This window comes from Hyaena hyaena, unplaced genomic scaffold (genome assembly GCF_003009895.1).
Source record: "Hyaena hyaena isolate Hyena2069 unplaced genomic scaffold, ASM300989v1 scaffold_180, whole genome shotgun sequence".
In the NCBI taxonomy this organism is placed as follows: domain Eukaryota; kingdom Metazoa; phylum Chordata; class Mammalia; order Carnivora; family Hyaenidae; genus Hyaena; species Hyaena hyaena.
In genome coordinates, this window is record NW_024080811.1 from 2,365,050 (window position 1) to 2,381,511 (window position 16,462).

Genomic DNA, 16,462 nt, shown 5'->3' on the forward strand with positions numbered 1-16,462 from the left:
AAAGAGTCTAAGTGTCCATCAACAGACAAATGGATCAAGAAGATGTGGTTTATCTATACCATGGAATACTACATGGCAATGAGAAAGAATGAAATCTGGCCACGTGTAGCAACATGGATGGACCTTGAGGGTGTTATGCTGAGCGAAATAAGTCAGGCAGAGAAGGACAAATATCATGTTTGCATGTATAGGAGGATTAGGAGGAACTTAACGGAGGGCCATGGGGGAGAAGAAGGGGGGAAATGGTGGGGGAAAGGGAGAGAGGCAAACCATGAGAGACTCTTGAATGCTGACAAACTGAAGACTGATGGATGGAGGGGGGAGATGGGCATGGAGGAGGGCACTCGTGGGGATGAGCACTGGGTGTTATGTGGAAACTAATTTGACAATAAACTATTTGTAAAAAATAAATAAATAAATAAAGTATCTACTACATGTCAAGTGCCACGTTAGGCCCTGGGGACACTTATCCACAAACCATCAGAATAGAGTGTGACTTGAACACCAGTCTGTGGACTGCCTCCCATCAGCAGAGCTCAGAAGGCTGGCCATCTGACTGCGTGTTTCCTGAACCCAAGCTTGGGCCTGCTCACATTTCTACTCTCACTGTCCAACCCACTGTCTGGCACCCACCACCTGCCAGGCATTCAGTAACTTTCTTGGTATGAATAAATATACTGGTCATAAACTTTATTTCTAGGGATAGACATTTTATAAAGAGGGTATGAAAACACATTGTAAGATAAAGGGAATTGGGGCATTAAAACACAATGAAATAATAGTGATTAAAATGTAGGACACGAAGGTTAAGAGAATAGGGAGAATGGGGCACAAGGTTCAATCATGTGAGAAAGGCCTAAAGTGGTTCCAGAACTCTCTCTGGCCAAATGTATACCTTAATCTATAAGCTTATGCTTAAAATGCACTTAACCATCTAAATGCATGATGAAAAAAATTTTTCATCTCAAAATCGTACACAAAGGATCAGAAAGGAAACATGTGAAATTACACGTAAGCTAAAACCCATTACTGGCTATGTGACATGGTCCAGGTCCTATAACTTCTGAGAAAGCAGATCATGTGGCAGATGAGACCCCAAGCCCCTTTCAAATCTCTTGCTCAAAGGTTCTAAAGCAGTATTTCTTAACCTTTTGGGGATCACATACTCCTGTGGGAATCTAATGTAAGCTATGAATTCTATCCAGCCACTCCTAAAATAAATACAGACACATGCTTACAAAATTCTGCAAATCATAGGGAGAAACTCCTGACTATAGACCTCAGTCCTAGTGGAAATTAGCTGAGGTGCAAGACTACAATGAAGATGCTTTGTCTTCCTTAAAATTAATGGAGCTGGATATCAGAGCGACTGTGCAAGACCTAAGGTAGATAGCTTGCTGTGTGTCCACCTGTGTATCCTTTTTTCCCAAAGTTTATCTTTATTTATTTGGGGGGCGGGAAAGGGCAGAGAGAGAGAGGGAGACACAGAATCTGAAGCAGACTCCAGGTTCTAAGCTGAAGTCAGACGCTTAACCGACTGAGCCACCAAGGGGCCCCCACCCGTGTGTCCTTCTGAACAAGTCTCCTCATCTCTGCACGCTACAGTGCCAAGCACGGTGCCCTGAATATAGTGGGCACCCACTTAACTTGTGAATTAAGTTGATAGGACCAAAATAGTTTGGATGCATGGTTCTTGAGTTTTCAGACCTTTGGTGCTTTCCTAGGTCAACTGCAAGTCCTCCCTTTCAGACAAATTCAGACTCATGGCAATCACTAGGGGTTTGTTTACTCTACAGAATCTGTCAACTTTCCAAAATTCAGTTCTATTTAGAGGGGTCTAGCCCATCCCAGACGAGAAGCTACACCTCACTTCCAGAGCAGAATCGGATGACCCGCTCCTTCCCCCCGAAAGAAAACACACTGTATCTGCTTTCCATATAAATCCCTTACATTTATATAACTTTATATTTTCCCAGTCCCTCTCACACACACTCAGTATTCTTCTGGGAGGTAGGCAATATACACAGTACTCCATTTTCATCATAAGGAAAGAAAATATAATATTTAAGTGATTACAAGAGGGCTTTCTACATAGTTCAGAACCAGGACCCCAAGTCACATTTTAATATATATGCTAGTGTTTCTGTCACCCTTGTAACGACGTGAGACGGGCCTCTTTAAACTGACAGAGCAAAATAGTTGTGACATTTAATAAACTGTTCAGTGATAAGATCTAAATAGTACCTATCATTTCAGAAACCAAGAGCCACACCAACGTATGCAATTCTATATATAATAATTAACTAGTTTAGTTTTTTCAATATTCAGTAATAATCACATTGACCTATTATTTATGACTTCAAAACAAAGGAAAATCCACTGTGCATAGTAGGGGGAAAAGTCCATACTTACCTACCGCACAATGTAAAACCTAGAGGAAAAAAAGAGGGAGAAAAGAATTAGTAAAGATCAGTAATAATATAGGTTATATAAACTAGCTTTTCAATACTGAATTTGAAAAATACACATTGCAATTTTAAACCTGGCTATTTAACAAAACGTAAATTCTTATTTATTTATTTTCATTTGTTGGTTCATTTTTAGTTTGTGTATCTGTGGAAGATTTTGTAAGGAGTAAATCTCACCCAGTAGTCTACCAGATGTCAAGGATCTCTTTTACAATATATAAACCCGTAAGAACAGTAGGTGTATATCTCCCATGTCCCACATTCTGCAGAACAGAACTGTCACAGACTATAGAACACAGGGTGGGTCAGAAGAGCCTTTTTTGGCTTTTCTTATCCAGCAGGCCCTTCAATGCAGACATTCATTCAACCTACAAAGCTCCAAACTCAGACTCCTTGTCTCATTTGGTGACCTCATTACAGGCATACTCCAAGTCCAATCTGTTACCCTATCTCTCTTTATGCTCCAAGCTCACACTGCAAACTGCCTTTATACCCCTCCGTCTAGGTGTACCAGCTCCTAGGTGTACCAGCAGCTCAAACATGGCATGCCTCTTTCAGAAACTCATCCCTTTCCTACCTTCACACCTGCTATGCCTCTTAATCATCAACCTCCCAGTCTTCCAAGTTCAGCTATTTTCTTTCCCCTCACCTACAAGTCCTATTGGTTTCCAAGCCCTGCTAATACTTCTGGCATCTGCCTTCATAGTTTTTATCTTCAGTGCTTTGGGTGTGATTGCTATCTCTCTTCCATTTCAGTGGCCATCCAAGTGGCCAATTGGGTCACTCTAAATTGCCTTCCAATTCATCCTATATATGGCATTGCTTTAACCCCGGTGGTGGTTGTGTTAAAGAGGTAATCTGAAGAGCTGGGTTCAAGATAGTGGTGTACCAAGATCCTAAACGCACCTCCTCTATGGACACAACAAATCTACAACTAAATGTGGAATAATTCCTTCTGCAAGGGGCCTGAAAGTTCAATGAACAGAGCCTCCATACAAAGGATAAAAGGACAGCATCAAGATGGGAAAGGGGGCAGAAACACAGACTTGCTAGGAAATAAAACAAACCCTAGCTATGGTGGTCATGACTGCGAGGGACGTCAAAGGAATAGACTTTTTCCCAGATCAAAGGTACTTGAGTTCTATATCTGGTGCCAAATCCTTAGATCTTGAACAGAAATGATGAGCCCTCAAAACACTAGGCTCTGAAAATCGACAGGGATCACCTTCAGGAAGACTAAAATTGCAGGGAATGGAAAACCTGCTCTTAAAGGGCTGACATGCCTCACTCAACCCAGAAACCATCACAAAAACACCAACCTGAATAGTACATAGAGCATAGGTAAAGGAGAATCATTTGCTAACCTTAAACAGTAGGAACTCTCCCTGGAAACAGGCACTGGTAGGAGGGACTTTTGCAATTCAAGTCTACCTTACTAAATACGGGCACTGGTAGGCACCATTTTGGAATCCTCTAACATGCTAGTGACAGTAGGCACACCCAGCCGAGAGCCCTGCCCACAGGACACCCTGTAGCAGTTGTGGACACCACTTGCAGCCCAACCAAGTGCCAGTCCAGCCCACCAACATACCACAGCCCCGGGAGCTGCCACAACAGAAGGATGACACAGCCTACACAGGGGACACCCCTTGAGCACCTGGTTATAGTGATTGGGAGATTGTGTTTCTGGGCCCAATAGTGCATCTTCTATGTAAGGCCACTCATTCAAGACTGGGAGAGGTAGGTGACTTACCCAATACTAGGTAATAGAAACAAACACAAGAGTTAGGTAAAATGAGGAAACAGAGTATGTATCCAAAAAGAACATGCCAAAATCTCAGGAAAAGAACTAAACAAAACACAGATAAGCAATCAACCTGATGAAAAGTTCAAAGAAATTATCATACAGATATTTGGTGAACTCAGCAGAAGAATGGTTAAACACAGTAAGAACTTTAACAAAAAGGTAGAAATTTTAAGAAAGTATCAAACAGAAATTTAAAAAATACAGTAGAAAGGTTCAACAGCAGACTGGATGAATCAGAAAAATGAATCAGCAAGCTGGAAGACAAGGCAAGGGAACTTACCCAGACAGAGCAGCAAAATGAAAAAAAAAAAAAGAAAAAGAAAAGATTAAGATGCATGAAACAGATAAAGGGGATGAAGAGGTATAAGTTTCCAGTTATAAAATAAATTAAGTCATGGAGATGAAAAGTACAGCATAGGGAATATAGTCAATGATACTCTAATAATGTTGTATGGTATAACCTATGGCAAAAGAACAGTGGGAAAGTCTCTTCAAAAATAGTGCTGAGAAGACTGGACAGCTACACATAAAAGAATGAAACTGGATTGCTTTTTTACACCATACACAAAATTAAACTCAAAATGGTTTAAATGCCTAAATGTGAGCCCTGAAACCATAAAATTCCTAGAAGAAAACATAGACTGTAATCTCTTTGACATATGTGGTAGGACCATTTTTCTAGATATGCCTTCTAACAAAAGCAAAATTAAACTATTGGGACTACATCAAAATAGAAAGCTTTTGCCCCGAGAAGAAAATGGTCAATAAAACAAAAATATCACCCACCAATTAGGAAAAGGTATTTATTTGCAAATGATGTAGCTGGTAAGGGGTTAATATCCAAAATATAAAAACCTTATACAACTCAATACCAAAAAAAAACCAAATGATTTGATAAAAAATGGGCAGAGGATATGAAGAGACATTTTTCCAGAAAAGGTATACAGATGGCCAACAGACACAGGAAAAGATGCTCAGTATTACTAATCATCAGGGAAATGCAAATCAAAACCACAGTGAGATATCACCTCACATCTGTCAGAATGGCTAGAATCAAAAGGACAAGAAATAACATGTATTGGCAGGGAGGCTGAGCAAACAGAACCTTTAGTGCACTGTTGGTACAACTGTAAGCTCATGCAGCCACTGTGGAAAACAGGATGGAGGTTCCTCAAAAAGTTAAAAACAGAATTGAATCACCATATGATCCAGCAATCCCACTACTGGGAATTACCCAAAGAATATGAAAACACTAATTCAAAAAAATATGTGTACCTACTGTGTGTTTATTTCTGCACTATTTACAACAGCCAAGATATGGAAACATCTGAAGTGTCCATTAATAGATGAATGGATAAAGATGTTTTATACATACGTGGTGGAATATTACCCAGCCATAAAAAAGAATGAAACCGTGCCATTTGCAATGACATGGATGGATCTAGAGAGTATTATATTAAGTGAAGTAAGTCAGCCAGAGAAAGACAAATACCATATGATTTCACTCATCTGTGGAATTTAAGAAACAAAACAAACAAAAAAAGAGACACAAACAAATAACCAGACTCTTAACTATAGAAAACAAACTGGTGGTTACCAGACATGAAGATGGCCAGGGGAGATGAGTGAAACAGGTGATGGGGATTTAAGAGTATACTTATGACCAGCACTGAGTGTAGTGAATAGAATTGTTGAAACATTGTATACTTGAAACTAATATAATACTGTATGTTAATAATACTTGAAAAAACTAATTTAGAGAAAGAAAGGAAGAAAGAGAGAGAGAGAGAAACTAAAGCCCAAAGGCACCTCCCTAGTTCAGTTAAAAAAAAAAAGTTGTATGGTGATAGATGGTAACTAGACTCATTGAAGTGAGCACTGCATAATACATAAAACTGTTGAATAACTATGTTATGCACCTGAAATTAATATAACATTATATATTAACTATACTTCAATAGTAAACATTGAAATAAAAAGGTGATGCAATGGATGAATGTTAAGAAGCTCTGGAAGGTTTGGAACACAAAAGAATCAAGGGCAGAACGAATAGCAAAGGAGCTGCAGCAGTTATTTCAGTGTGGTGTGATAATGACCTGCACAGTATGAGACTGAGAACATAGGAAAGAATGTAGCTGTGAATCACTCAGATAAAGAAGTGGTGGGACTTGGTAATAGAATAGGCAATAGAAGGGGAAAAAATTCCCCAAACTCCAATCTGAATCAAAGAATTATAATGTATTGGCTCCCAGACACCTTAATCACAAGGGCTAAAAAAATATCCACAATTTTTAAAAAAAATTTTTTTATGTTTTATTTATTTCTGAGAGAGACACACGGCGTGAGCAGGGGAGGGTCAGAGAGAGGGAGACACAGAATCTGAAACAGGCTCCAGGCTCTGAGCTAGCTGTCAGCACAGAGCCCGACGCGAGCCTCGAATCCACGAACTGTGAGATCATGACCTGAGCCGAAGTCGGGCACTTAACCGACTGAGCCACCCAGGTGCCCCTCCCCAATTTTAAAAGGGGAGGGAATTGACATAGCTGTTTGTCAAGTGCCCATTTTTTTTAACCTAAATACCAAATACTACCACAATCATTTTTTAAAATGTTTAAAAATGTTTATTTATATTTGAGAGAGAGACAGACAGACAAACAGAGGGAGAACAGGGGAGGGGCAGAGAGAGATGGAGACACAGAATTCATAGCAGGCTCCAGGCTCTGAGTTGTCAGTACAGAGCCTGATGCAGGGCTCGAACCCACAAGCCATGAGATCATGACCAGGGCTGAAGTTGGATGCTTAAACAACTGAATCACCCAGGCACCCCCACAATCATTTTTTAAGGAACAAAGACCTAAGGAGGACATAACCTGAAAACAGTCTTTTGAAAAAAGAGGAGAAGATAGGAAATTAATTAGAATTCTAATTTTAGAAACAGTTCTGAGAATGTAAATTCAAGAAAAAAAAAACATTAACAGACATGTCTCTATGCTCTGGCACTTTATCTGGCTACTTCCAAAATATCTTATAATAATTAACACTTTTTCCAGGTTACATAGCACCTTTACAAATGTGTGTTTTTTTTTTTTTTAAAAAGAAAAAACTGGAGAAAAATGAAGACAACTTAAAGGACAACATCAAGTGGGATAACATTCACATTGTAGGGCTCTCAGCAGGAAAGGAGAGAGAGAAAGGGCAAGAAAATTACTTGAAAAAATAATAGCTGAAAATGTCCCTAATCTTGCAAAGGAACTGAATGAACATCCAGTCCAGGATTCCCAGAGTTTCAAATAAGATACCCTCAAAGAGATCCACAGAAGGACACATTAAAATTAAAATGGTAAAAGTTAAGAATTAAGAGAAAATCCTAAAAGCAACAAGAGGAAAACAACTTGTTATGTACAAAGGAAACCCTACAAGGCTATTATCAAATTTTTCACTAGAAACTTTACATGCCAGAAGGCAGTGGCATGACATACACAATGTGCTGAAAGCTAAAAACTTCCACCCCAAATTCTCTGCCAAGCAAAGTTCTCATTCAGAATTGAAGAAGAGATTAAGAGCTTTCCATGTAAGTAAAAGCTATAGGTATTCATCACCACTAAACCAACTCTACAAGAAATGCTAAAGAGACTTCTTTAAGCTGAAATAAACTGGCAACTGAAAACATATGAAAGTAAATTCTTTCTGGAATTTCCCGTAAATTCTCACTGGAAAAGGTAAATATATAACCAAAGTAGTGAATCAATCACTTATAAAGCAAGCATGAAGGTTAAAAGATAAAGTAGTAAACTTAACTAAAACTACAATAATTAGTTAAGGGAAGCATAGAATAAAAAGATACAAAATGTGTCATCAAAAATATAAAATGTGGGGGGGGGAGAAGAGTAAAAGAGTAAAGCTTTGAATTGTATTTATTTTTTAAATTTTTAACGTTTAATTTTGAGAGACAAAGAGTGACAGAGAACGAGCAGGGGAGGAGCAGAGAGGGAGACACAGAATCCGAAGCAGGCTCCAGGCTCTGAGATGTCAGCACAGAGCCCAAAGTGGGGCTTCAACTCACGAACCATGAGATCATGACCTGAGCTGAAGTCGGACGCTTAACTGACTGAGCCACCCAGGCACTCCTGAATTGTGTTTAAGATTAAGTTGCTATCAAATTAAAACAGACTGCTATTTACACAGAATATTTTGTGTGAACCTCACAGTAACCACAAGATAAAACTTAGAGTAAATACACAAAAGAAAATGAGGAAGGAATTTAAACATGACATTGAAGAAAGCCATCAACTACAAGGAAGAGAACAAGAACGGGGCCAGAAAACAATTAATAAAATCGCAATAAGTCTATACTTTTAGTAATTACTTTAAATATAAATGGACTAAATTCACCAATCTAAAGGCACAGAGTGGCTGAATGGATAAAAAACAAAAATGAGATCCATCTATATGCTGCATATAAGACTCACTTCATAAGTAAAGGCACTCACAGAATGAAAAGGAAGGGTTAAAAAAAGATACGCCATGCAAACGGAAATGAAAAGAAAGCTGGAGTAGGTATCCTCCTATCAGGTAAAATAGACTTTAATACAAAGACTATAAAAAAAGACAAAGAAGAACATTATATAATGACATAGGAGTCAATCCAGCAAGAAAATATAACATTTATAAATACATATGCACCCATAAAGGACTGCCAAAATTAACAGACATAAAGGGAGGAACTAAAACCAATATAGTAACAGTAGGAGATTTTAATATCCTACTTTCATCAACAGATAAATCACCCAGACAAAAAAATAAATCAGGAAACACTGGCTTTAAACAACACATTAGACCTGATGGACTTAACAGATATATACAGAACATTCCGTCCCAAAGCAGCAGAATACACATTCTTCTCAATTGCACATGGAACATTCTCCAGGAGAGATCACATGCTGGGCCAAAAAGCAAGTCTCAGTAAAATTAAGAGACTGAAATCATATTAAAACCATCTTTTCTGACCACAATGGTATGAACCGAGAAATTAATTATAAGAGAAAAAAAAGGAAACCCCACAAAAACATGGAGATTAAGCAGCATGTTACTGAACAACCAATTGTTCATCCAAAAAAACCAAAGGAGAAATAAAAAAAAACCCTAGAGACAAATGAACACAAAAATCCAACACATCGAAATCTATGGAATGCAGCAGAAGTGGTTCTAAGAGGGAAATTGGGAGCAAAACAGGACTACCTCAAGAAACAAACAAAAAAGTTCAAATAAGCAATCTAACTTTGCACCTAAAGGAACAAAAAAAGAAGAACAAAGCCTCAAATTAGTAGAAGGACGAAAATAGCAAGATCAGAGTGGAAATAAATGAAACAGAGATTTAAAGCACAATTTTAAAAAAAACACTGAAAGCAAGAGCTGGCTCTTTGAAGAGAGAAAATCAACAACCCTTAGATAAACCAACAAAGAAAAATTTAAAAAAGGACTCAAATACATAAAATCAGAAATGAAAGAGAAGTTACAATTGAGGCCACAGAAATAACAACCTAGAAGAAATGGGTAAATTCCGAGAAACATACAATTTGCTACAACTGAATCATGAAGAAACAGAAAATCTGAATAGACTGGTAACTAGCAAGGAGACTGAAACAGTAATCAAACCTCCAACAAAGTCCAGGACCAGATGGCCTCACTGACAAATTCTACCAAACATTCAAAGAAGACTTAATACCTGTCCTTTTCAAACTCTTCCAAAAAACAGAAGAGAAAGGAAAGCTTCCAAATATATTTTATGAGGTCAGCATCACCAACACCAAAATCAGACACGGACAACACACACACACACAAAAGAAATTACAAGCCAATATCCTTGATAAAAATAGATGTAAAATCCTCAACAAATTTTAGCAAGCTAAATCCAAAAATACATTAGAAAGATCATACACCATGATCCAGTGAGACTTATTCTAGGATGCAAGGATGGTTCAAGATATGCAAATCAATGTGATACATTACATCAACAGAGTGAAAAATAAAAATGATCATCCCAATAGATGCAAAAAAAAGAAAAGCACTCAACAAAATTCAACATTCATTTATGATAAAATATTCAACAAAGTAGGTACAGAGGGAATATACCTCAACATAATAAAGGCCATAAATGACCATTCTACAGCTAACATTATATATTTTTTTCTTGTATCCAACAGTGAATAGTTGAAAGCTTTTCCTCTTAAATTTTTTTTAATGTTTATTTATTTTTTGAGAGAGGGAGAGAACACAAGTGAGGGAGGGGCAGAGAGAGAGGGAGACACAGAATCTGAAACAGGCTCCTGACTCTGAGCTGTCAGCACAGAGCCCGACAGGGAGCTCAAACTCGTGAACTGCGAGATCATGACCTGAGATGAAGTCAGATGCTTAACCAACTGAGCCACCCAGGCGCCCTGAAAGAACGCCTCTTTCCTCTCAAGAAGAGGAAAAAGATAAGAATGCTCACTCTTGCCACTTTTATTCAACATAGTACTGAAAATCCTAACCATAGCAATTAAACAAGAGAAAGAAATTAAAGGCATCCAAATCATAAAGGAAGAAATAAAACTGTCACTATTTGCAGATCATAAGACACTATACACATAAAATCTTAAAGATCCCACCAAAAATCTGTTAGACTTAATAAATGGATTAAGTAAACTTGCAGGATACAAAGTCAATACACAGAAATCTGTGGCATTCTATGCACTAATAATGAAACATGAGAAAGAGAAATTAACAATCCCATTTACAACTGCATCAAAAAACAATAAAATACCTAAGAATAAACTTAACCAAAAAGGTGAAAGACCTGTACCCTGAACTGTAAGACATGTTTGAAAGAAATTGAAAAACAACAAATAAATGAAAAGATATTCTGTGCTCATGGATTGGAACAATTAATAATGCTAAAATGTCCCACTACCTAAAGCAATCTATAAATTCAATGCAATAACTATCAAAATTCTAATGGCATACTTCATAGAACTAGAATAATAAATGACTTCTAAATACATATGAAAGTGGAGCACCTGGGTGGCTCAGTCGCTCAGTCGGTTGACTGTCTGACTTCGGCTCAGGTCATGATCTCATGGTGCATGAGTTCAAGCCCAAATCGAGCTCTACTGTCAGCCTGTCAGTGCAGAGCCTGCTTCAGATCCTCTATCCCCCTCTCTGCCCCTCCTCCACTTGTGCTCTCCTCCCCCAAAAAATATTTAAAAAATACATATGAAACAACAAAAGACTGAAAAGCCAAAGCTATCTTGAGAAAGAAGAACAAATTTGGAGGTATCACACTGCTGGATTTCAAACTATACTACAAAGCTAGAGTAATCAAAACAGTACAGTATTGGTACAAAACAAAACGTAAAAACAGACATACAGATCAACAGAACAAAATGCACACATAACATGGACAAAGGAGCCAGGAACATAACACAGAGAGAGGACAGTCTAGGGGCACCTGGGTGGCTCAGCTGATTTAGCATCCAACTCTTGATTTCATCTCAGATCATGATCCCAGGGTCGTGGGATCAAGCCCCATATTCAGCTTTGTGCTGAGTGTGGAGCTGCTTAAGATTCTCTCTCTCTCTCTCTCTCTCTCTCTCTCTCTCTTTCACTCACTTGCTCTGCCCCTCTTCCTCCCTCCCTCTAAAAATTAAACAAAAAAAGCTTTTAAAAAAAAAGAGAGAGAGGATAGTCTCTTCAACAAATGGTGCTGAGAAAACTGGATAGCCATATGCAAAAGAATAAAACTAGACTACAACACACAAAAATTAACTCAAAATGGATGAAAGACTTGAATGTAAGACCTGAAACCCTAAAATTACTAAAAGAAAGCAAGGCAGGCAAGAAGCTCCTGATATCAGTCTTAGCAACATCTTTATGGATCTGACTTTAAAGTCAAGGGAAACAAAAGCAAAAATGAACAGATGGGACTACATTAAACTTAAAAGCTTCTGTACAGCAAAGGAAACCATCATCAAAGTGAATATACAAATACCTATATATACTAAATGGAGATCTCTATTCAGTATATAGGTATTTGTAAACTACATAAATGACAAGGAGTTTATATCCAAAATATATAAAGAACTCATACAATTGAACAACAAAAAACCAAATAGCCCTATTAAAAAATGGGCAGAGGATATGATCAGACACTTCTCCAAAGAAGACATATGGACAGTCAACAGGCTCATCACTAATTCATTAGGGAAATACAAATCAAAACCATGATGAGATATCACTTAATGTTAGAATGGCTGTAATGAAAAAGACAAGAAATAACAAGTGTTGGGAGGATGTGGAGACAAGGAAACCCCAGTACACTGTTGGTGACATTGTAAATTACTGTAGCCACCATGGAAATAGTAAAGAGATTCCCCCCAAAATTAAGAATAAATCTATTATGAGGTGTCTGGGTGGCTCAGTAGTTTAAGCATCTGACTCTTGGTTTGGGCTCAGGTCATGATCTCACAGTTCATGAGTTTGAGACCAATGTCAGGCTCTGCACTCTGAGTGTAGAGCCTGGTTGGGATTCCCTTCCTCCCTTCCCCCTCCCTCTCTCCCTCTCAAAATAAATAAATCACTGAAAAAAAAGAAAAAAAAGGATAAATCTATCATATGACCCAGCTATTCCACTTCATATTTATGCAAAGAATACAAAAACACTAATTCAAAAAGATACATGCATCCCTATGTTCACTGTAGCATTATTTATAAAAGCCAAGATAGGAAAACAATTTAAATGTCCATTAACAGCTGAATGGGTAAGAAGATGTGGCATATTTATAAAATGGAATACTACCAAGCAATTACAAATAATGAAATCTAGCCATGTGTAGCTACAAGGATGGACCTTGAGGGCATTCTGTTCAACAAAATAAGTCAGATGGAGAAAGACAAATATCATATGATTTCACTCATATGTAGAATCTAAAAAACAACAAAACAAGTTAACAAAATAAAAGCAACTCATAGAGAACAGACTAGTGGTTACCAGAGGGGAAGGGAGTTATGGGGTGGGTGAAAGGGATGAAGGGGGTCAATGGTAAGGTTGGGAACTAGACTTACAGTGATCACTTTGCAGTATATACAGATAATGAATTGTAAAGCTGTATACCTGAAATTTATACAATAATAAAAATGTAATCTGAAACCATCAACAATATTATTTAATGATCAAAGCTTTTCTGGATGATAAGACCTATAAGCTTTTATAGTACATTAAAAAATATTTTTTTTAATGTTTTATTTATTTCCGAGAGAGAGAGAGAGAGAGACAGCGTGAGCAGGGGAGGGTTAGAGAGAGAGGGAGATACAGAATCTGAAACAGGCTTCAGGCTCTGAGCTGGATGTCAGCACAGAGCCTGACACGGGGCTCAAACCCACGAACCATGAGATCATGCCCTAAGCCGAAGTCGAGGCTTAACCAACTGAGCCACCCAGGTGCCCCTTGTAGTACATTCTAAAATTCACATATCCACAGCAGTTTATTATTTGGTCCTAACAACAACCCTGGCAGATAGGCAGGATAGATATGTCTATTTACAGATGAGGAAACCAAGACTTAGAAAAATGGCTCAAATTGCTCAAGGTTGTAAGTAATGTCCAGAATCTAGGCTCTATTTCTAGTTCCCTGATTTTTCTATCATATTATTTTATTGTACATTAGTTAGAAGATACCTGCTGAAGCCATAACTTGACAAGACTTAGCTCATCTAAAATATGCCTAATAAGACCATGTACTCAAAAACTGTTATTTCACTAAATTTTGGGGAGGTAGGTGAAGGAGGCATAGATTTTTTAAAAATCAAGCTTCAAAAATTTGATAACTGTTAAGAAAAGAATTATTACACTGGAAATCTTATAATCTTTTTCAAAAGAATATACTGCTAAGAATCTCAAATGTGTGAATATGACAAGATAATCTGGACCTCCTGCTACAAAGTGGAGGAAAACTAAGAGACGTCTATAAATTTAAATGAGAATGAAAGGCATGAATAAAGAACATGCTGAGACAAGATAAATGACAGTGTACAGATAGCAAACCTATCCATACATGTGGTAAGGCACCCATCCAAGTGGCTGATTAACAACTGGACATTACAGAAAAGGATATATAGTTGATCCTTACACAACAATAGTTAGAACTGTATGGGTCCACTTACACTCAGATTTTTTTCAATAAACACATATTTTGTATCATGACTAAAAAGATAGAGGTTGCCAAATCACTAGAAATGAGGGGAAGGTGGAAGAAAGATGTGGAGGATGCTCTGACAGTAGGGCCCTCATCTGCTCTGTGCACTCCTTACCATACTGCCCATATGGGGGAAGCTGGGTTCATTGAGGTCTTCAACTGAGAGATGCAAAGGAACCAGCTCTGGGGAGGGATTCTCAACAAAGTGGCAGGGCCAGTCACTGGCTAGAGTGGTCCGTGGACCACAGAATGATAACCTGCCTCCCTGGAGTAAGGGTTCCAGGAGAACTCTGGGTGTAGGATAGCATCAGGCAGAAACCTAGGTTGCAGAGAGGAAAGGAGTAAGGAGCGCTGTCCATGGTGCTGAAAATTCTCTAAGGCTGGGAACCAATACCCAAGGAGAACTGACCTCTCTTGGCTTGCCAGCATTTCCTAATCAGAAACTGTGTTAGAACCACGTAAAGGAAGTTGGGTGAAGCAAGTGACCTACAGAGAAGGCCTAAAGGTGCTCTGCCTTTGCCAGTTCTCTGACTTCCCCTGAACTGTGCTTCAAATGAGGTTTCTACATTCCTGGGAAGAGGAGCACAGACTGGGTATCACTCCAGGATCCAGCTTTGCTAACTTTGGGTGGAGATGAGGAGATGTGTGGTGTCTCACTCTACTACTGTACTGTACAATAACTCTATATTCTCTTCCTTATAATTTATCAACTGTTTATGTTATTGGTAAAGCTTCCAGTCAATAGTAGGCTATTAGGAGTTAAATTTTTGGGGAGTCAAAAGTCATGCATGGATTTTCAACTGCACAGGAGGTTGGTGCTCCAATCCATGTGTTATGTAAGCATCAACTGTAGACTGCTCAAGGGCTATCATGTTTTCTTTGTGTGACAGAATAGCAAGTCATAGTACTAGTAGACTGTACCTCCCCTTTTTAATCGCATGTATTTTACAATACCTCTTCTATCCTGAAATGAAACTTACAGATGGTATCATCTATCCACCGAAACATTTTTAAAAAATACAATGTTCTAACTGATATGCAAAGAAGAAATAGAAAGTAATTTACTTTTTAAAAAATGTATTTCAGGGGCGCCTGGGTGGCTCTGTTGGTTGAGCGTCCGACTTCGGCTCAGGTCACGATCTCATAGTTCGTGGGTTCAAGCCCCACATCGGGCTCTGTGCTGACAGCTCAGAGCCTGGAGCCCACCTCAGATTCGGTGTTTCCCTCTCTCTGCCCCTCCACCACTCCCTCCCCCCCCAAAAAAAATAAAACATTACACTTGTGGGGATGAACACTGGGTGTTATATGGAAACCAACTTGACAATAAACTATTTGTAAAAAAACAAAACAAAACAAAACAACATTAAAAAAATTTTAAAAATGTTTGTCAGTATACAAATGTTTGGGGACATAAAGAAGCAGTCAGATGTATGTGACAATTTATAAGTAAGTTTGATTTTAAAAATAAGAGTATCAGGGGCACCGGCGTGGCTCAGTCAGTTAAGCATTCAACTTCAGCTCAGATCATGATCTTCCAGTTTGTGGGTTCAAGCCCTGCATCGGGTTCTGTGCTAACAGCTCAAAGACTGGAGCCTGTTTCAGATTCTGCGTCTCCCTCTCTCTGCCCCCTCTCCCCAATTCATGCTCAGTCTCTGTCTCTAGAAAATAAGGGTTTACAGTGAAGAAATGGGCAGAAGATATGAACAGACACTTCTCCAAAGAGGCATCCAGATGGCCAACAGACACATGAAACGATGCTCAGCATCCCTCCTCATCAGGGAAATACAAATCAAAACCACACTGAGCTACCACCTCACGCCAGTCAGAGTGGCTAAAATGAGCAAATCAGAGAACTCTAGACGCTGGCGAGGATGTGGAGAAACGGGCACCCTCCTACACTGTTGGTGGGAATGTAAACTGGTACAGCCCCTCTGGAAAACAGTGTGGAGGTTCCTCAGG

The 16,462-nt window shown here is 38.6% G+C and overlaps 1 protein-coding gene across 1 annotated transcript in view; it reads right to left on the reverse strand.

The window, feature by feature from the left end:
* The window catches only part of HACD2 (3-hydroxyacyl-CoA dehydratase 2), a 106,883-nt gene that overhangs the window by 75,193 nt on the left and 15,228 nt on the right, over nucleotides 1–16,462 (reverse strand). The window contains exon 3 of the mRNA XM_039240626.1: nucleotides 2,413–2,431. Coding sequence (XP_039096557.1) covers nucleotides 2,413–2,431 — 19 coding nt within the window. The remainder of the gene's footprint in view (nucleotides 1–2,412; nucleotides 2,432–16,462) is intronic.